Raw genomic sequence first — 21,087 nt, 5'->3', positions numbered from 1 at the left:
CCCAGCTCTTCTCACCGCTCTCCTGGCACGGGACGGATCTGCCGCATCGGATGCCGCCCCGGAGGATGCTGCTTGCAAAGCTCCTCGGCAGCCGTCCCTCCTCGGGGCTCACGTGCGGTTCTGTAAATCAGTAGAACCTGTACACGCTGAAGTTATCAGTAATTCTCCTCCGATCCCTTGGTTTTGTCATTCCAGCAGATTCTTTAATTTCCGGTGGTTTTATGACCCCAGTCCATACAAAACCATGTTGTCAGCTACTTGAAGTGTACACTTTGTACATTGCATTTCCACTTTCCTGCGTCCCCAAACTTTTAACAGTTACCCATTTCCTGTGTTTTAAAGCCCTAATGGCTTAGCCTGGCATTCGGATGTCTCTACTTTACTTATCAGCTACCTTTCCCGCTGTATCTTTATCTACCTTCTTACGTAGAACTTCCACGTTGGCGAACCTCACCAACCAGCATTCCCTGGACCCACGCCTGTTCCTTCTTACTGAGTCCTTTTGCCGGCCTAGAATGCTGCTCCTGGGCTTGTCAAAAGCCTGACTTCAATTTTCTCAAAGTGGAAAACCTCCACATTTTCTAGCAAATCTGTTCGTGCAGCTGTTCCTGTCCTCTGTGACGGCTTAGTCCACTGACTCTTACGCTGTCTGTGTCTGTTGTGCTCAGGTCACACTTACCTTGTGCTTGCTGCTTACATGTGTGTCATCAGGGTTTTTATCTTGACCGTAATTGGACTCCTCAGTAGAAGGCCCGGCTGGGATCTAGTGCAGCTGTGCCTCTCCCTTGCCGTGGGACATCGGGCAAGTCGTTCGGCAAAGCCCGAAGCATCTACCTTGTGTCAGACCCTGAGTTTACAGACACTGCACCAGACACCGTCCCCGTACTGAGACGCTCGCGGTGTGGGGACTTAATGCCCATGAGGTTAGTCTCATCTCCTGCTTACTCGACACTCTAATTGTGAAGTCCGAACAGTGAACAGTGACTTTCTAGACTGCAATATCTATAACGTGTTGGTCAGGTATGTAGGAAGCTGTGTAACATAGTAGTAAGAATTCCAGCTTTAAACTCAGACTGCCCTGGTTTAGATTTGGACTATACTACTTGTAAGCTTCATAAACGTGGGCAAGCAATTTAACTTCTCTCTACCTGGGTTTCCTCGGCTAAGAATTAGGGTGATGAAAGTACCTGTCTCGTAGGGTGCTTGTATATATATATATATGCAACACACTTACAACAGCACCTAACATGTAGTTACTGCTCAGTGTATAGATCTATACACTTCTTGCTCCAGTTATATATTGGAGCAGCTTGTAAACATATTTATATTATACCTACCTTTAAAAATAAATCATAGAAAAGAGAAAATAAACATAAGACCAGAGGTAAAGTTACTATATAGAATTTTTTTTTTCACTCATTCAACCAATTTGTATTAAACACCAATCTTGTGCAGGCATTGTTTAGATGAACAATGTCCTTGCTGTCCTTGAGCTTAAGTTCTGTTTGAGAGAAAAGACAATGAACAAATAATAAGTAAAGAAACAGGAAATGTATCCAGAAGTAATAACTGTTATGCAATGACTCAAAACAGACTCTAAACTCAGTGTGATGTATTGTGACGTGGTGGCCATTTTAGAGTGATGGGTCAAAGACTGTCTGAGGAGGTGGCATTTAGACAGAGACTCGAGTGTCGAGGAGGCAAGTCTTTTGAAGATTGAGAGCAGAGGGAGGAGGAAGTAATTTGGGGCTGAAGTCATGGCTACGACAGAGCCCCTAACATGGCACGAAAGAACTTGGCATGTTTGAGAAACTGAAAGACAACTAGTGTGGCATAGTTGTGTTGGGGGTGGGGTGTGGCAGGTGTTGTGAGGTACGATCAGGTTGAAGAAAGAGACGGGGTTTTGAGGGTCAGAGTAACAAATTAGATTTTGTCTAAAGCCCACGGGAAATTTAAAACAGGGAAGTGTTAGGTGTAGTGTTTTGTAAATATCAGTTAGGTCAAAGTGGTTGATGTGATAGATCGTCTACATCTCTACTGATTTTATGTCTAGTTGTTCTAGCAGTTGCTGATGGAAGGGCATTAAAACCTTCAAATCTGATTGTCGAATGTACAAAAGAATAACTTCTTTTGTTCTGTCAATTTTCTCCATGTATTTTGAAGCTCTGTTATTAGGTGCATATACATTTATGAGTGTTACGTCTTTCCATGTGAAATGTCCCTCTTTGTCTCTGGTAATATTCTTTGTCTTGAAATCGGCTTCACTGGACGTTAATATAGGCATAGCCACTTCAGTTTTCTTGTGCTTACTGTTTTCATGATACATCTTTTTCCATCTTTCTACTTGTTTCTTTTAGACAGATACAAAAGTGTCCTGGCTATTTTCTTCCTCATTTTGACAATTTTTGCTTTTTAGTGGAGTAATTTTAGATATTGTATTTAGCCTTTATATGGTTTGCTGAATTTCTTGAATCTGTACATTTATATCTTTCACCAAATCTGGGAAAATTAGGGCCGTTATTTTTTAAAGAATTTTTTTCCTACCTCAATCTTTCTTTCCTCTCTGATTATATGCATGTTTAATCTTTGGATAGTATCCTATATATCTCAGATGCCCTATTCAATTTTTCCCCCAACATTTTTTTCTTTTCTTCAGATTGGATAATTTCTATGAATCTATATTCCAGTTCATTGACTTTTTCTTTTGGCATCTCTAGTCTGCCATTATGTTGATCCATTGAATGTTTTATTTCGGATGTTATATGTTTTACTTCTAAAATTTCCATTTGGTTCTTTTCATAGTTACTATTTTTCTGCACTGTTTCCTATTTTTTTATTCATTACATGAATATTTTCTGTTAATATTCTTTTTGTTATGTCCAGTTATGATAGCTGCTTTATGATTCTTGTCTGATAATTCCAACATCTGGATCATCTTGGATTGATTTTCACTGATGGTCTGTTTTCTTGCATATGGGTCACATTTTCCTGTTTCTTCATATGTAGAATAATATTCGATTGTATATTGAACATTATGATTGATATATTGTAGATACTCCAAACTCTGTTATGCTCCTCCAAATGATATTAATTTTTTTTTATTGTAGTAGACAATTAATTTGGCTCACTCAAACTTTAAGGTCTGTCTTCTCTGCAGTGGGTAGCAGCTGAATCTTATTCAGTTATTTAAGACATAGCCAGGCTACTAGGGTCTGCCACGCTCATGTGTCATTATTGGGTCTACCAGGGCTTTTGACAGAATTTATACATAGAATTTTGGAGCTCCCATTCTATGTCTCTTTATTTTTAGGAGTATCCTCTCTTACAGCTTCTGTCTGTTGCCTTTTCTTCATTATCTGTGTACTTTTGGTCACTCTCCAATGCCAATATGTAGCTGTGTTTTATATATGTGCAGAATTTGTAGCTGTTATCTCAGGAGGATTGTTCTGTTAGGCAGCATTTGACTCTTACCAGAAGCAGAGCCTGGGTTTGTGATATGGTTTTAATGTAAAGCAAACATGATTTGCTGATGAATTGTATGTAGGGGGTGGTGGTGGCAGTGATGTGGGCAAAAGAGTGGAATCAATGATGATTATTCATTTTTTGACTTAAGAAACTGGGAGGATGGTTTTACTTGCTTTTGTGATAGAGAAGACTGGGGGAGGAGCCTGTTTGGTTGGAGCACAGAGGACGCAGAGATTAAGAGTTGTGTTTGGACGTGTTACATTTGAGTTGAGATGCTTTCTAGATATTCAACTGGAAATGTCAAGTAGGTAGTTGGATATTTAGAATCTGGAGCTCAGGGGTAGAAAGTAAGTCTTAGAGGTCTAGATTCAGTCATCAGAATAGAGTTGGTATTTGAAAGTGCAGGACTCATTAGCTTTACCTAAGGAGGACATGGCTTAGTGAAAAGGGGCACCCCAGCACCGCGCTCTTAGGTAAGTCAATATTTAGAAGTCAAGCAGAGGAGGAAGAACTACTAAAGGAGACTGAGAAAGAGGAGCCTGTGCGGCAAGCCTCTGGAGAGAGTAGATCACAGAAACCAGAGAAGAAGGTTTTAAAGAAGACAGGAGTGGACAACTGAGTTGAGTGCCACTGAGAAGGCGGAGGAGAGAGCCTTGGATTGGGCAAGGGTTACTAGACCCTCTCGGTGGAGTGGGTGGCGGAACAAGCAGTGGGGGAGAAAGTGGAGACCGTGGCAGCTGTGGACCAAAAATGCTTGCTCTTAGGGGTCAGGTCATTTAGGTGCATGTTCAGCTGTGAGCTGTGTAACTACCGCAGCAGAAAGGGACTACATGCTCAGTGAATGTTTACTGCTGATGGCAGTAATTCCCTGTCCTGCAGTAGGCAAGACTTTTCACCTTGAACTTAGACCTTTCCCTGTTCAGGTTACCTGGACAACCAAACTGCCAGAATCAGAAGTGGCATTTGCTACATATATGCTGCCATAAGGACATCCTGTTTAGAGCTAATTGACAGGTAACTATTATACATGTTCTTTAATCAGTGGTCTTACTGATAACAGAAAGTGAGTTCTGAATACAGCCACGGATACTTTGCCTACTAAGAGTTACCTTTTCTGTTGTTCAAGTTGGAGTTTATAAGCCTCAAGGCTCTTGGTAAAGACAGTATTGTGGCTCAGAGTAGTCATTCGTTCTGAGAATTGTCTGTATAGTCAGAATTTGACGGTTCACGGAAACTCCCATAGAATGAACATTTGTTTAACCAAGTGTCAATTTGCTTTCTGTGCTTCCTGAAACGTAGACTTACATTTCATTACACTTGTTTTCAGGGATTCCATAAAGACTCATTATTCCTTGAGGTTGCTTCCTGTGGAATCGCCAGTTGAGGCAGACATTTTTGCCTTTGGTTTAGTAACAGTCTACCTTTCTATCCTAGCATTCTGACATTAACCTTGGGATCTGCCTAAAACAAAACACAACAAAAGGAATCAATGAAGCTGAAACTCTTTTGTTTATTTTCTGAGTCTACTTTGGATTTTGGAGTCTGGCTTCTGTTACTTTGCAGAATTACATTTGCAGATGCAGACGCCATGTTTGCATATAGCATGGTGTGTGCACTCTTTAGACTTGTTCTCCTAAGTTGACAGGATGCTTAAGCCCTGGTCCTTGGCTATGCCAACATTACTGGGTTGATTCTTCACTGAGACAGTCTTTTCCTCTTGGTGGGGTATCAGCCTACCCCAGTCTACCTGCTTTCACAGCAGGTTTTATTATCTTTTCCGAGAAGACTCCATTCTAAGCACTGGCAGGAAGAGAAGTGTGAATTGTGGCCGTCACAGTGTAACACTGATGATCTTTCAGGATAGTAAGATGTTCCCAGTGATTTCTCAGTGTGTGAACCAGCTGGCCCCCCTGTGGCTCATAAGGGACCTCAGTGATTGACATACTCATCTCCCCCGTTATTTAGCTTATCTTAACCTAGGGCAGGTTACTTAGGTATACCTAAGCATAGCAAAATATACCATTTGAAGTCACCTTTCTGTTAATACTTTTATAGCACAGGTGAGGTTCCAACCTAAAAAGCGAGCGTTTCCATCTATGGATTCATTCCTTTCTGAAATGCTTATTTGCTTTAGTTGATTTTTAAAAATCTCTTTGCAGGAATCCTGGCAATTTCTTTTTTCTCCCGTTAGATTTGGAACACTGTACTTGAGTGAGAACAATCTCTATGCTAACTCTCAGAACTGAATTACGGCCAAATTGAAATTATTTGTGCTTTGGAGAGGAGAGTTGGCAAGGACACATGGTCCATGACTTGCGCATTGTAAGATAATCGTAACCATGGCAATATTTGTTTCCCAATATTATGTTCCTACAGTTAAGTGATGAGATTCATCCTAGGGAAAAAAAATCCATGTGTGTGTTTCTAGTTGAATTTAAATGATTTCAACTTCATCATGACAACATTAGAAGTAGTGGTCTCCTGTGGAATGGCCAGTCCAGTAATTTGCTTTATCTCATGTGGTAGTGGTTTCTGTCTGGGCTAATAATATCTCTTAATAAGGTAAATTGCTAGGAAGACGTAACCTAACAATGATAACTTTTAAAACATCTAGATAAAAGAATACGAGAAGCTTGACAATGAGGAAGATCGCCTTTGTAGAAGCCGACAGATTTACGATGCCTATATCATGAAGGAGCTCCTTGCCTGTTCCCACGTGAGTATCTCTTCTCATCCGAGTGCTGTAGGACTGGTAAATATGAGATCATGTTCAGTGTTTCTAGAATGAAAGCAAGACAGCGGAAAGACGTTTGAAAGTGTAAAAATGCGTCTCCAGGATGGAATTCATTTCTTCTGTTTTGTCATTTGTTTCCTGGTAATGCCGACGCAATACCTGTCGCTTCCTGTGTACTTAGTATATTTCCAAAAGCCGAAACTTTCATTGCAAAAATTGACAAAATCAGATAGTTAATTTGGATCAATTGAAGAAAAAGGTTAGTCTCAATTCTAGAGTTTCTAAAGAAAATTAGTTTATTATTTTTATAATAATTTAGCTATACTTTAACAATTAGGCTAGTCTAACATTGGGTAAATATAAATCTTAAAAGGTTTCTTTGAATTAATAATGAGGATTATAATTATGTTAATTTTTTTCATTAATAGTTAAATAATGGTTGAAATATATATTTTTTTCCTTGTAAATCGGACAAACATTCTACGTCAGTCATTAGGATCCACTAGATTCCTAGAAAATCATTCCACCAGGAGTAAGTGGAATAATTAGTAATGAAAATTTACCACGTACTATCACTACATTAGGACCGTTTTCCAAAGGAGTGGCCTAACCATTCTGGCCTGCTCTCCCACTACAGTAGACACTAACCACATGTGGCTGTTTAAATTTAAATTAATTCAAATCAAATGAGATTAAAAATGTCATCCCTCAGTTCCTCATGAGCCACGTTTCCAGTGTTCAGTAGCCACACGTGCCCAGTGGCTTCTGTATCACGTGGCACAGATACGCAACATTCCCGTCATCGCAGAAGGTCCAATTGGATGGCTGCCACTGGTCGTGACAATTATATATTTTAGTGCTTCTATGTTTATCGTGTCATTTACAGTTCTTTCTGACATTCGAATAACGGTGGCTAACGATGACATCTTTCGTAGCATTGCTTCATTGTTCTTTGGACCCACCTCGCTTGGGGACGAAAGAATTCCTGAGCTAGAATTAGTCCTCCGTGCTCTGTGCCTTGCTGCCTTGCTGGGGAGTAATGACCCGTTGGGGAATGCCAGCTGTTCAGTGGGAAAGCCTCTGTAAACTTGGTTTTTATGCATTTCAGCAATTGAGAGGGTTTCTAGTCATATGATGTGATTTTTAAGCCTTTCTTCTTATTGTGCATTATTAAAGAAGATACAATTGGAAGTTTTGGTGGAGGTGGGGGAGGATGCATTTTACAATTTTTGTCAGTGGAAGCTCCATTCTTTTTGCCCCAGTTCCTCTCTGCTGTGGTTACAGCAAGACTTCCCTAACCCTAGAGCCCTTTATAACTCCGGCTTGGCTTTGTAAGCCTGGCATTTAATTCTTAGGTGTATTTTCGTGGATTCGATTTCTCTTATGGAGTAGAAATTTTACATTTTTGAAACCCCATTATCAGCTAATAAAGGGATGTATATATTTAATCAGGTGATAATAGGATGCTTTACACTTTATTATCACAGTGCCCTTGAACTCTTGGGGAGCTGGAATGCAAATCAGGTCCCCCCTGGGTATGGTGTACCTAAGAACTGTGGATGCCCAGAGAAACAAGCATTGGCTTGGATTGCCTGTAAATATGCAATAGATTTTCAAAGAATGCTCACTAATATAATTACCATAGGTTGCTGTTTAGTAATTGTTATGATAAATCATCTATTGTGATATTATGTAATATACAGGGGTCTGTTATATTTTATCATTAAAAAATATTTTTGATTTTTGAAAGCCATTCTCAAAGCAAGCTGTAGAACATGTACAAAGTCATCTATCCAAGAAACAAGTGACATCAACTCTTTTTCAGGTAAGATAAAATTATTTCAGAATAAATGTATCTATTTTGCTTCACAGTTGACCTTGGTGACATTTCTTTTTGCATGTGCGAACGCGCTAGAGGAATCGATTTGTAAGACTGTGTTCTTATCTGGAGGTTTATCTGGAACAACTGAAGTTGAATATGGCTTGTCTTCTCATTGAAATGCGATTTTCTACCAACATGCTTCATAAAGGGTTTCCTCAAAAAGGCCACCAGAGCTTTCTAGTAACATTATGTTCTAGAAATCAATCAAGATAAGATATCAAAGAAGAAAATTTTTTCCCATTTGACATTCTGATAGCTTTGATGAGCAAGGACTTTGCAAGATTTATTTTGTATTGCCAGGGTGTTGATACTTGCAGTGATTATTCTTTGGATAAAATCAGATTTATTTTCAAGAATCAAGCGTGAATGTTTGAATGACCTTTGAGTCACGACTGAGGAATTGTATTTTACCTTGGCCATTCGTATCTTTATTTTTATTTATTTTTTTATTTTTTTTTAATTTGTAATTATCATGAGTACATAATAGGTGTGTAGACTACTCGTATCCTGAACACAATCCAGTCATATAGATTTCAATGACAAGACTTGAAAAACCAAATTCTTAACTAATAGGCCTGTGTGTTTTCTTTAGATTTAATGGTTTTATCTCCTCCCAAAAGCCTTTTCCATCCTTTCTTTTCCGTCGAGGTGATAGTGGTTTGCAAGGACAGTCAGATTCTCAAATAGATAATGTACTTTTTCTGTTTCTATGAATTATAAGGAATATGATACAATGCCATTGAGCAACGTAATGATTTTCATACATGGAAATAATTAATTTATCCTTTTCCTGGATTATTCAGTCACTAACAGTGAGGTAATCTGACTTTTGACTTGATAGTATTTATTTATGCAAAATGAATTTGATTATTCTACAGAGCAGATACTAATTTGGCTCTTAGAGCACTTGGATAATAACAAATAGGGTGTTACCTTTCTGCCAAAATAATTAGATGGCCTTTCATAAAATGCAGGGCTTATCTGTATAGTCTAGTAGGTTATAAGCTTGGACTCTGAAATTCAATGACCTGACCTGGGTTTAGATCTCAGAGCCATAGCTGGGGGACCCTGGGCAAGCGTCTGCACCTTCCTAACTTCAGTTTTTTCATCTGTGAAGTGGCGGCAACAGTGGGCTGTCCCTCAAAGGAGGGTCCTGAGGATTCAGTGAGAAAGGGACACTTGAGTGGCTTTGCCCTGGGTGTGTCTATCACAGTGCTCCACACATGTTAGCCACTGTCACAAATTCTGTTTGCATATTCAGAGAGTGCAATGTGAGTATCTGCTTTTTGTTGACTCTGTGATATTTTAGTGTCAGAATTTCAGTTTTCAACTGACTTTGCCATGGCACATAGCGTTGTAGTCAATTACATGGAACATTGCTAAACTGTACCTCGTAACACATGGATTTTTCAACTCTGATTTTTAACTTTTCCTGTAGCATAAATAGCCCTGAAAAATTGATCTAGGCGAGATACAAAAACGACTTAAGATTCTTTCATTTATTTAGGAGTTATTTCTTCAGTGTATCTTTTAAAAATACTTTACTGATTTGTTCACTTAAAAAAACGAATGGAAATAGTATTCTCATAAAATTGATATAGAATGGGTGGTGTTCTTATTTCAAAAGTGAAGAAAATAATTAAGTTCATTGTGTATTAGTGCAATTCAGTGTAACATTTATTGTCAAAAGATAGTGACAATATTATAAGTGAAAGTTATATGTTTGGATGTCCTGTTTATAGAGGCACATTACCCAGCAAAGTTGGTTGAAGTCTGTAGTGAAACACAAATTCTCTGACAGTAAATACAAGATGTTTTTCATTAAATTCATTTTGCTTGCAAGTCGCCTTTAGAAATAAGTAACTACATAGGTCCCTTGGGTGGGGGGCGGGGGTTGGAAAGGGCCCCGGCTGGTGTTTGGGTCCCTAAAATGTGCCAGGCCCTGTGCTCAGCATTCAACATTCCTAATCTTATTTAATTCTCATGATGGCCTTGCAAATTAGTATGACTGTCCCCTTTTACCCATTAGGGGAACTGAGGATCAGAGAGGGGAAGTAGTCTGCTCCCGATCCCACTGTCGAACTCTGGCTTTTGTACTGCTTACCGAGCATGTTTTGTGGTTCCTTCTGCTGCAGAGTGGCAATGGGGTGCATTATATGTAGCCTTAAGAATTCCCAGCGACATTCGTCTTTTACTTTATTAGAAGTCTGAGATATTAGATAAAATATGAAAGAAAAATATTATTAAAATAATTAACATAATAGTTCTTATAAATAGAAAATACGCGACATATAAATGTAGCCTTTTCTTTGTAAAGATCTTTGACCATATGAGCTGTTTTGTCTTTGGAAGTCTTTTGAACCTCTTGAGAGTTGTAGAAGAATTGGATCGTTCACACGTCTTTGAGGTGTCATAGGGTTTCAGAGCTGGAAAGAACTTAAGAGAGAGACAGTTCAGCTTCCCCTAGTAGGGGAAGGAGGGAACAAAGTCCGCGTGGCTTTAGCAACCAGTCCCCGTGCCCTCCCCAGCACAGGGGTAGCCCTGCGAGGTGGCAGAGGTGGGCTCAGCTCCCTTGCTGGCTGTCAGGCCGGCGTGTTTTCTCCTGTGGAAAGTGTGGCTCCCAGAAGAGCCGTGGCTGCCTTCCTGCCGTGTTTGGTCACTGCAGCTTCTGCAGACTTCTCACTCTTGTCGCTTGATCAGGACTGTTCCAGGATCTAGTCCTTTTCTGTAAACTTTCAGGATGATCTGTAAACACCCAGAAAATGTTACATTTGGATCATTCAACAAGTTTAGAGTATCAAGATATTTTCCAAAACTATCTAATTGACTCTAGGCTAAACTGCAAAATATTGGCACTTGATATTTTTGTAGTTCTTGGTTTAAAGTTCATCACATAGAAAAGTGTATACTGTTTATTTGGTGTTGTGTAAGGTGGCTTGAAAATCGAAGTAGATCGTAGGTGTTTTCCACGTGGAGAAGAACGCTGTGTATGTGAGCCAGGAGCCCTCCCTGAGTCCCAGTTTGCCCAGGAACCTGCTCAGAGACCTTGGGAATGCACCTGCCACCATCCTACAGTCTCCTTATGTGCGAGACGAAGAGTGGGATTAACTCTTCCTCTGTGGTAACCTTTAGCTCTGCGACTCTAAGAGATAGAATAACTCCGTGGATCCATTAGCTTTAAGTTTTTAAAACTTGGTGCTAACACCCAGCTTTTAATAGTTTCCAAGATGTGCTACATAACTCACAGGGCCTAGTGCAAAATGAAAACGCAGGGTGCCTAGTTCAAAAATTATTCAGAGTTTCATGACGGTGACAGGAGAGCGTTAGAGCCGGCACTGGGCTCTTCTGAGTCGCACCTCCATGGAGCCAGCCCTGGTCATTTAAGAAGTGTCCGTGACTTGCCAGGAGCCGTGCCAGGCAAGAGGAATACAATGGCGAACAGGGCAGACTCGTCCCTCTCTTCATGGAGTCTCAAGGTAGGTAACTATGAAATAAGTAATTGCGATGATGAATCTATTAGTGACGATGAGACAAGCACCGAGAAGGGCAAGTCTGAAGATGAGACACTCTGGAGTGTGTCATTGGGAACCTCGCCTAGGCCGAGTCTCACTGGTTTGTGTTTTTCCCTTTAATAAGTTCCTATTTATACAGCGTGGGATTTCTTTTCTATCGTTTCCAGCCATACATTGAAGAAATTTGTGAAAGTCTTCGAGGTGACATTTTTCAAAAATTTATGGAAAGGTATGAAACTTTATGCATAAATATAAAATTTTGTATTGCGTAGATTTACCTCCTTTACTCAGTAAGTGCTGTCCTTAAAATGCGTGTTAATGTATTCATTCAACAGGTATTTCTTGACTATATACTATGTGCCAATCTTTGCGTTAGACTCTTTCCTCAATACTTTATAATTTTAGGGTTTGTATATCTCGTATATCTCAACATCTCTTTGACCTTCAGTTCTTTAGCTTAATTATGGTCTAAAATTTAAATAGACTAGGGAACCTCAATTTTGGAAAAGTATCTCCCTGGGAGACCTGTGCCAATGCAAGCATGCCTCTACCTTACCTGGCCCGTTTGTTTGGATTTTGGACTCAGATCTCCCAAAGTGGGACCAGCCTGAACTTAATACTTTATGTAGTAACAAAACGTAATAGCATAGGCCAGTGTGTGTCTGTGATCACGTACATTATTAAAAAACCTAATAAATATGTCCCTTTGGGTTACTCAAACTGTAGAGCGTGTTTGCTATGTAATAAATATTCTGAAGTTTTTCAATGACACCTATAAAAATGTTCAGCTTCTCGGGCACCTACTGGTCAATTCTTGAATATGCCACGTGGTGATGCACCATCGGAATTGGACTTTTCTAAAACAGCATCTGCCTTGACACTGATTGTACTCTTCTCCATAAACTCAGCTAATTTCTAGACAATCGACATGATGATTGTGTCCCATCGCCGGAGCTGCGTGCAGCTGCTCAGTAATTGCACTTTAAGAACAAATGCTACTTTACTGCAGTTTTCTTCACATATTCACAGAACTAAAGCAATTAAAAAAAAAAAAGTTGTGTTGTGATTCTACTGGAGTTCAAGAGATAATTTTATCCTGGAGTAGAGTCAAATACTTTGGGAAACTAATATTTGTGCAAATGATTGCACTCTTCTGAATAGTCGCAGACGCTTTGCCAAAAAGCAGCAGCATCAAACAGAGGGGGTAGGTTGGTGGCTCAGGGCTGAGTTGCAGCTGAGGCCTGGGTCATCCCCATTGCTGTGGGTTCTAAAATCTGACCTTTCCCAACTCTTGGGGCAGCCTAGCTTTTATGTGATCCCTGGGGGAGAGAGGAGAGGTGGGGATGGTAATGAAAAGTGGGGAAGGGGTTCCTCCCTCATGTTTTCTAACTGCATTTTCCCTCACTGTGTTAGTCATTTCATATTGTCCCAGGAAATACGAGGGAAGCTGTTTGCACTTTAGGCAAGCAACCACCCTGTATTTTCTGAAGCCGTTATGATTTTACGTAAATAAATTATTTTTAAAGTTGGTGTGTTAATTTTTATACTTTTGCAACTCTTTTTATGTTAATGCATTCTCAAATTAGAAAAAAAAAACCATTCAGGTTATGAGTTTGCAGTTTTGGTTTTGAAAAGCATGGGCCTTCTATAAATATGGTCACGTAGCCTTTGACATCATCAGGACGTGGCACACTCAAGGGCCACATGGTTAAAGCAATTTCTGGGTGGCCACCTTGCAACAGGATAGCAAAGAGGAAGTTGTGTGTGGGGGCGGGGCGTTTCTCTCCACCCTCTGAGATGCAAGCAGGGATGGGGCTAAGTTCTAGGTCAGGGTGAATCGGGGAGGAGTAGGATTTCCCTTGCCTAGTTCAGGCAGTGAACTTCCGCTGCTCAGCAGGACAAAGACTGAGTCAGGAATCAGAGTTAAACACGTTTATTCTACCCCACCTCACTGCGTCGTAACCTCTCGTCTTCTCTGTGAGGTCCTTTTAAGTTGTCCGCAAGGGCTCTGGCTCTCTGAAGCCCCGTAACTGCCAAGGCTTTGTCCTCTGCCCCAGTTCCTCTTCTGTCAAGAATGCCCGTCCAGTAACCAGCTGTGGATTAGGAATAGTGCCCAAGTGACCCTGATGGAGGCCAGACTGAGCCCAGATGCTCAGTCCTGGGGCCATCTGTGCTTCCTAAAGAGGAACTTGCGACAGCAAATCCATCCTCAGTGGGCAAAATGTGTGGGCACTTCTCTCTTCCTGGTTGGCTGACCCTCCTCAGCTGGTGTAAAACGTGTCCGATCCCCATCCGCATCGCCATCTATGAACCCCAGGATCCGAGAGAAAAGAGGGCAAGCGCGTTTCAAAGACCGGTCGTGGCTTTATAAATGCAGAGTGCACCTGCGTGGTTTTGCCTTTTGCGTGCACCGTGCTTTTAAAAACGGTTTGAAATAATTCTCAGAAACTCTCAAAATATACTTTTACTTTACCGACCCTCATAGATGTGAGGGGGATCAGCGAAGCACTCTTTAAAAGTCACTTTAGATTTATTGAAAAAAGATGCTGCGTAGTTACAGAGAATCCTTCCGCGTTTGATTTTCAATTTGATTATTAGCCCCAGAGATATTTGTAAAAGATGGTTATTTCTAAAAGCCCTCTTAAATGAAGCCCCCAGAGAATTTCGATATTTGGATGTCTTAAGGCATTCTATTATAAAGCTGGTAAGTACCTGGAACTTGCACGTCATAAAAACTAACTCCCTCCCTCCCTCCTTTCCTCTCTTTGTTTCTTTTTTGCTTCCTCATTCATTATAAGAACCCCAGATCCTGTGTCTGCGTAAGGAATCGTGCCAGGGATAGATGAGGTCCACCCATCACTAAGAATGTTCTCCGCTTTTAAGAAGTATTCAATCTAGAATGCATTTCCTTTGAAAATCTTTTTTAAAACAAACGCCTTACAGATATGTTGCTCATTAATAAAAAAAGTAATTAAAATCATGTCTTTATTAAATAGAAATTGGATAGATATTTTTCTCCATGGATGACGAAAACACTGATCGAGCTGTTGAGTGAATTGTGGGAGCGTTATCGGAGCAGTGCAGCTTATCCATCCTGGGATTCTAGCCCGAGGGTTTCTCTTCTGTGTTATCGCACTTTCGAGAGGCCATACTAAACTTTGATTAAGAAGATGCTCTGGAGCCTATTGGTCTGGGTTCAAATCCAGCTCCACCCACTCTCTCACCGCCTGACCTTGGCCAAGCCATTGAATATTTTGATGCCTTGGTTTTCTCGACTGTAAAATAGAGACCAAAATAGTGCCTGGTCTTAGAGTTTTTAGGAAGAATAAATGAGTAGGGCCTGGCATATGGTAAGCACTATTTAAGTGTTTGCTACTCTTATAACTGTTTAAACATTAATTTTTTATCATTTAGAGCTGTGCTTTCCAATACGGTCACCACTAGCCACATATAGCTATCAAGCACTTGAAATGTAACTAGTCTAAATTAAAATGTGCTTTAAGTGCAAAATACACACAAGATTTCAAAGACTTGATTGCATGTCGAAATAATAATTTTTTGATGTATTGAGTTACGAAAATATATAAATTATATCTGTGTCTCCTGTTATCTTCCTATTGGACTATGCTGGTTCAGATAAAAGTGTTACCATAGCACACGACAATTAAAGGAGAAACGTGAGCTCTTTCATTTGAATCATAAAATAAAGCCATGGATACTGATGAATGCTTTGTAAAAAAAAATGTGTAAGAAAACTTACTCTATTTGAGAAGCACCACAAGTAGTGCAACTCTATTTTATATTACAATGTTGTTCTACAAATCTAGTTAATTTGATATTTAACTTTTCAGTAATTATTTGTATTCTTTTTTAGCGACAAGTTCACTAGATTTTGTCAGTGGAAAAATGTCGAATTAAACATTCATGTGAGTATCGTCTTTTTCTTTTTTTCTTTCTTTAAATAAAAACTTCCTCTGGCTTAACCTCGTGAGAAAATACTTTGTTCGGGAACATGCTCCCAAAGGGTGCACTGCCTGAACAGATGTCTTTCCTACCAAACATTCCCCTCCCATTCTCAATGGTAAATAACTAGAGTTTTACTTCTTTCTAATATTCATGTAAGAATATGGTTAGTAAATGAAAAAGAATGTGCTTATTTATGTAATAAAGGATATTTTAAGCAGTAATTGACCCTTTAATGAAAATAGCAGTAAAAATACAAATCTTTTACGTAATATAATTCCCCAACTTTTTTTTCCTTGTAATATAATTCCCCTACTAAAGATAAAGTCCTTATCTTTTGCTATTCTTGGAAAGTTCCTTTTCTCTTTCCTATTTATTACATGTAATAATAAAAATTGTGTATAATAATAAAAATGATGGCGTCTTTTATCAGACCAAGGTTTCGTCTTCCTTTTTATTGTTGTGAAAATGATAAAAGCGATCTTCAAATGCAGGCCACTTGCTAACATATCTCCTTCGCGTTTCATCTCTTTTGGCTTTCGATGTTGGCCATTCTGGGGCAAATCGCGACTCCGCTTTTAGAACGCGCACGTCTTGGTGCAGCCTCTCTTCACTTCCCTTTCTCATTCTCCTTTCACCCAGGCTTGCGACTGGGCAAAAGAATCAACCGGACTGTTTTTTTTTCTTAGATTTTACTTGAATGGTATTGTTGGAAGAAGAGCTTTTGTTTGATTTTTTTTTTTTTTTTTTTTTTGCACTTGCCCTTAGCCAACGAGTGGAGAAGCCATAAGGCTTTTTTGTTGTTGTTTTTTTAACAACCACATCCCCCTCATCCATCATATTTCCTGGCAGGATTTAGAAGCAAGAGGCCCATAACACACATTTTAAAAAATCCTTTATGTCTGTTCCGGATCTTTCTCGTGCTTCCCCTTCAGCGGATTTTGTGTCCTTGTGGACTCTGAGCATCAAACGTGAAGTCTGTGGCCCCGATGCAGGCTTATGTGATGCCGATACGATGTTTAAGGGTTGTTTGGGGGAACCCTTAAACAGCCTCATTCTTCACTTGCCAGGATTGGAAAAGCAGTAGGCATTTGCTGTTGTCTAACGGCCTCTTGTCACGAACATAGGATGCACTATTCATCTTTGTACCATTTAACACGTTAAATCTACTTACGAAATGGGGCATTGCTGAGATAGTGCTTATGAATAAAGCCTCTTTACAGACTTGACTCACATTTAGTCTTGTTTCACGCTCACGTGGTCAGCATGAGCCCTCTGTGTTCACCGGTGCTGTCGATACAAGGCTCACATGGCCTGCATCTGTTGTGATTTCTGATCATACGGCCCACTGTTAGGAAAACATAGATGCCCCTGGCCTGGACTCTTATGTTTTTTAACCCTGACAGTTCTCGCAGTTTTTAGATCATTCTCAAACTTTAGGCTTCAGAGTAGCTGAGGTTGATTTTCATTTTGGCTTGAAATTTCACACTCACTTGCCTTCAAAGTATATACCTTGTAACCTGTCACCTTGGGCACGTGTCAGAAATGTTTAGCTGCTTGGTTCCCCGTCCATCATCTCCCCATGCGCCTCTGTTTTGTGCCTCTCGTACCTTGGAGGTGGAGCTGAGGGAAGTTGTGTAAAGTCTTGGCGCCCTCGGACATTTCATCCTGCAGCTTAAGGAATCAGTCGTGGAGCGGGGAGATCCCCATGTCAGAATTGCTATTTTAATTACCGTCTGTGTTTTCATGAAAAAAATCTTTATAGTAATATAATTTGAAGTTTTCATTTTGTATTTTGATTTCACAGCTGACCATGAATGATTTCAGTGTGCATAGGATTATTGGACGAGGAGGATTTGGTGAAGTATATGGTTGCAGGAAAGCAGACACTGGAAAAATGTAAGCATTCGATGCTCATATAGTTTACTGCAATTTTTAAGAAGACTTTATGTTTGCATCAAAAGACAATCTCTGTATAGAATTGTGGAAGCCTATGATCTTGCTTTTGAAATGATTTACCTCAGAAAGAAATAGGCTGTATTTTGTGAAGCGTGGTGGATGAGAGCAATAAGCCAGAACCTCACCTCTTAGGGCTAACCAGGAAGTTAAATGATAACCCCGTATTGCGTGTCCACCATGGTTCAGGGCGTGGGCGAGGAGCCCTAGGGATCCAGAGATGAGCTGGAAGTGATTCTTGGCAACTAGGGGCGTGTTACATGCAGCCTTCCGGTCAGATAGTACCAAAAAGAATTCTTCTTTGCAGAAGAGAGACTTCTTTTTTTCAGCAAAGATCCACCTATTATTTAGTAGGAGCAGTTCTAGGTGACAGCTTTTTGGGAGATGTTGATTCCTGAGACCGGTAGCCGGGGTGCTGGAGAGGAGGACGCCCCGCTGGTGACCAGCGAGCATGGGCTCCATCACTGCCCTCAGTAACTCTCCTTATGGGAGGCCAGTGGGAGGAAATTAAGTGCACCTGAGCCAGGTAGACGGCTCTTCTGGAAAGTGAACAGTGGAATTCTTAAGTGTAGGAAATTTCTTTTTTTACTTTTCTTTTCTTTTTTTTTTTTTAGCAAAAGCAGTTTAAGTGAACATGTTTTTGAAAGCACAAGAGAATGGAAGAATATGATTTGATAGACCCAGAACTGCAAGTTTAATTAAATGGCAGGCGTGTTAGAACAAATTGGTCCATCATAGCCTACGAGTCGTCACTCAGCCTCTGCTCAGGCACTTCCTGGGGCTGGGAGCTGACAACTCTGCCAGGCAGTTCTTCCTGTTCTCAGGAATGTTGAACAGTTGGCATGTCTTTTGGTATTTGGGGACTGCAGTTTGCCTTCACTAATTTGTGCCCATCGGTCATCGCCCTGCTTTGGGCCCCCATATGGGGTGAATCTGATGCCTGGAGCTCAGGAGTTTGAAGTCTGCAGTCGCGCTGGGACAGTGTCGCCCGGTGATCTAGAGCCAGGAAAGAACATGTAGCTTCATATGTTCTCAATATTTGATCTCATAATTAAGCAAATTATCAATTGACTCATCATAAGAACTCTAGGAAAAGTAGATAACAATATCAAATTTGAACAGTTCTGTTTTTATATAACTCAAACATGTAAGTTATGATCAATAAGAAATAGGTAGATTTTCTGTGTCCCACAACACTGAGACAATGGTCCATCTTGCATACCTGAGCTACGTAAAGTACTCCATCTACTAGGAATTTAAATTAATAGTTACACACACACAATTTTTAGCCCCTGAGACATGTATGAAAACACTTGCAATAATTCCCTTTTAGCTTTCTGTTCTCCTACTGGGAAAGCTTCCTGTTTTCCTTAATCTGTGATTATGGAATATACCAAACAAATTGTCATTATTTTCTTAATACAAGTTTGTTCCAAGTTTTCAAAAATCTTAAGTTGTCAACTGGTTCTTCTCGATTAACTTTAACCAATGATAAATAACAAAATCTTATTGACTCTTTTTATTGTTTGAAATATAATAACTTAAATATCAAAATTAAAAGCTCCAATTCGGGTGGTCTAAAAGCAATATATGTAACCTGAATGTTTGTACCCCCGTAAAATTTTGAAGTTAAAAAAAGTTAGGAACAAATCAATAATATAATACTTAGAACATGCTCTTTTGAATGCATGCCTTCCCTTCCCATTTTGTTGATTGTCACTGTTTCGGATTCTTAAGCACTATACACTCTTACAAAAACTTGACCACTGATGAATTCACAATTCCTACCTGCTAAAAATGATACGAATATCCCCCCATTACCAGTAGTAACAGGCAGCGGCATTATACAAAAAATTTATCTCACTGAATTGATTTATATCTGTCTACTTTCTATTTTATTTAACTGGAACTTCTATCCATATAATGATAGAAATATCTTAAGTATTGCTTGATTTTTTTTTAATATCAACATGTAAAAGAAAAATATTTCTTGCATAGCAGTTGGGTGCCATTTTCCTTCTTTTAAGCATTGCCTAAATATTTAGAAGCTTTCCCCAGTATGATGTGTATGGTTTAAATCAGTCTAGATACGTTACAGTATGAACGTTTCAATAGTATTTATGTTTCTAGGTATGCGATGAAATGCTTGGATAAGAAGAGAATCAAGATGAAACAAGGAGAAACATTAGCCTTAAATGAAAGGATTATGTTGTCTCTTGTCAGTACGGGAGTAAGTAGTCAATTTCCAGCGTTGCTTTTTAAAATTTGTTGTTTGTGTTATAGCAGGATGATTTATTATTTTTTTTCTAACTGGTTACAAGCCTGGGAATTCCCGGGTGGGCCAGAATTTGATATTATCTCTTATTTGATTTTACAAGTTAGAAGAACACTAGCAACCTTCATTATGCAATCCATGACTTCTCCTTTACTACCTACTGTTTGTCCTTGACTTCCTTCTTTGCAGAATATCGTAGCAGAGATGGCAGAAACTAATTATAGCAGAAAAAATTCACTTCAATATAGTCGAGAATTGACTATATGAGAAGAAGGACTAATCTGGAGAAGAAAAAGAGAAAAGTAGCTCCTGCCCTTTAGAAGCAAATAGAGAGGGAGCAACTGGGTTAGTCAAATCTGAGTTGTCATTTGGGGTTGTCCCTGCTTAGTGTTTCATTTGAGGGTGACTTTATCTTCCCCTCAGCACATACTTCTCTGTTTACTGGCCTTTCCATTTCCAGCACCGTATTTCTACCTATTGGACATTCTAAACTATCATTTTTAGCTCAACATCTATGAAAACAAACTTTTACGTTGCACCTTCGTTCCTTGCATGTAGCTGCTCATTCTGATTTCTTCTTCTGTTAATGGTATTAACCAGGATCAAACTCTTGGCCTTTATTTATGTGCACCGATGCCAATGTGTATGAAGATACTTCCAGGAAAACTTACTCTTCCAGAAACCTGTGCACGCGTGTGTGCAAAGTAGGTCAGGGAGTCGGCATGCAAAAGGGCAGGCACGGGATGAGCATGGAGTTGCGGGACTCTTAGTGTGTAGCTCACATGTGAATTTAATGTTAAACACCCAAGCCAGGAAGGTGTCTATGCAGTGAGAAATGTGGGGGACTTCTCAATATCACAGTTGGATTCTAAATAAGGTCATCTTCACCAAAAGGATTTGAAAGGCTCAAATTGTAGTGGTTAATCAAAGAATGAATAATCCCTTTCAATGAGTGAGCAAGGAACCTGAGACCCTGAGAGAGAAATGTCCTTGCCCTAATTCTCTGGATTCCCTGGCCAGCCCCCTGGCCTGGGCTCCTTTCTTATTGTCCCTTTATAGGCTATGTGTTTTTTATCACCTATATTTATTGTACTGTGGTTTATATTATTCTAGCATTAGTTTTAAGAGCTTTTAGAAGGGCCTTTTGCCATGGAAGCAAAGAAAGAGCATAATTTAGCTGAGCTGTAACAAATGTAAACTCTGTAGCCATAAATAATTTCTAATTATGTGACTCTACCTCTCAATGTATGGACATGAAGCATTTCAAAAAAGAGTCACTCTGTGCGTGTAACTGATTGGA

General features: G+C 39.7%; 1 protein-coding gene across 1 annotated transcript in view; it reads left to right on the top strand.

Moving 5' to 3' along the window:
* The window catches only part of ADRBK2 (adrenergic, beta, receptor kinase 2), a 131,017-nt gene that overhangs the window by 72,325 nt on the left and 37,605 nt on the right, over positions 1–21,087 (top strand). Inside the window, exons 4-9 of the mRNA XM_012644104.1 lie at positions 6,080–6,181; positions 7,950–8,024; positions 11,761–11,822; positions 15,468–15,519; positions 17,364–17,455; positions 19,643–19,742. Of these exons, the coding sequence (XP_012499558.1) occupies positions 6,080–6,181; positions 7,950–8,024; positions 11,761–11,822; positions 15,468–15,519; positions 17,364–17,455; positions 19,643–19,742 (483 nt within the window). The remainder of the gene's footprint in view (positions 1–6,079; positions 6,182–7,949; positions 8,025–11,760; positions 11,823–15,467; positions 15,520–17,363; positions 17,456–19,642; positions 19,743–21,087) is intronic.

Source organism: Propithecus coquereli, unplaced genomic scaffold, assembly GCF_000956105.1.
Source record: "Propithecus coquereli isolate 6110/MARCELLA unplaced genomic scaffold, Pcoq_1.0 Scaffold206, whole genome shotgun sequence".
NCBI lineage: Eukaryota > Metazoa > Chordata > Mammalia > Primates > Indriidae > Propithecus > Propithecus coquereli.
Note: the sequence above shows the minus strand (reverse complement) of the source record. Positions and strands in the feature narration are given on the sequence as shown.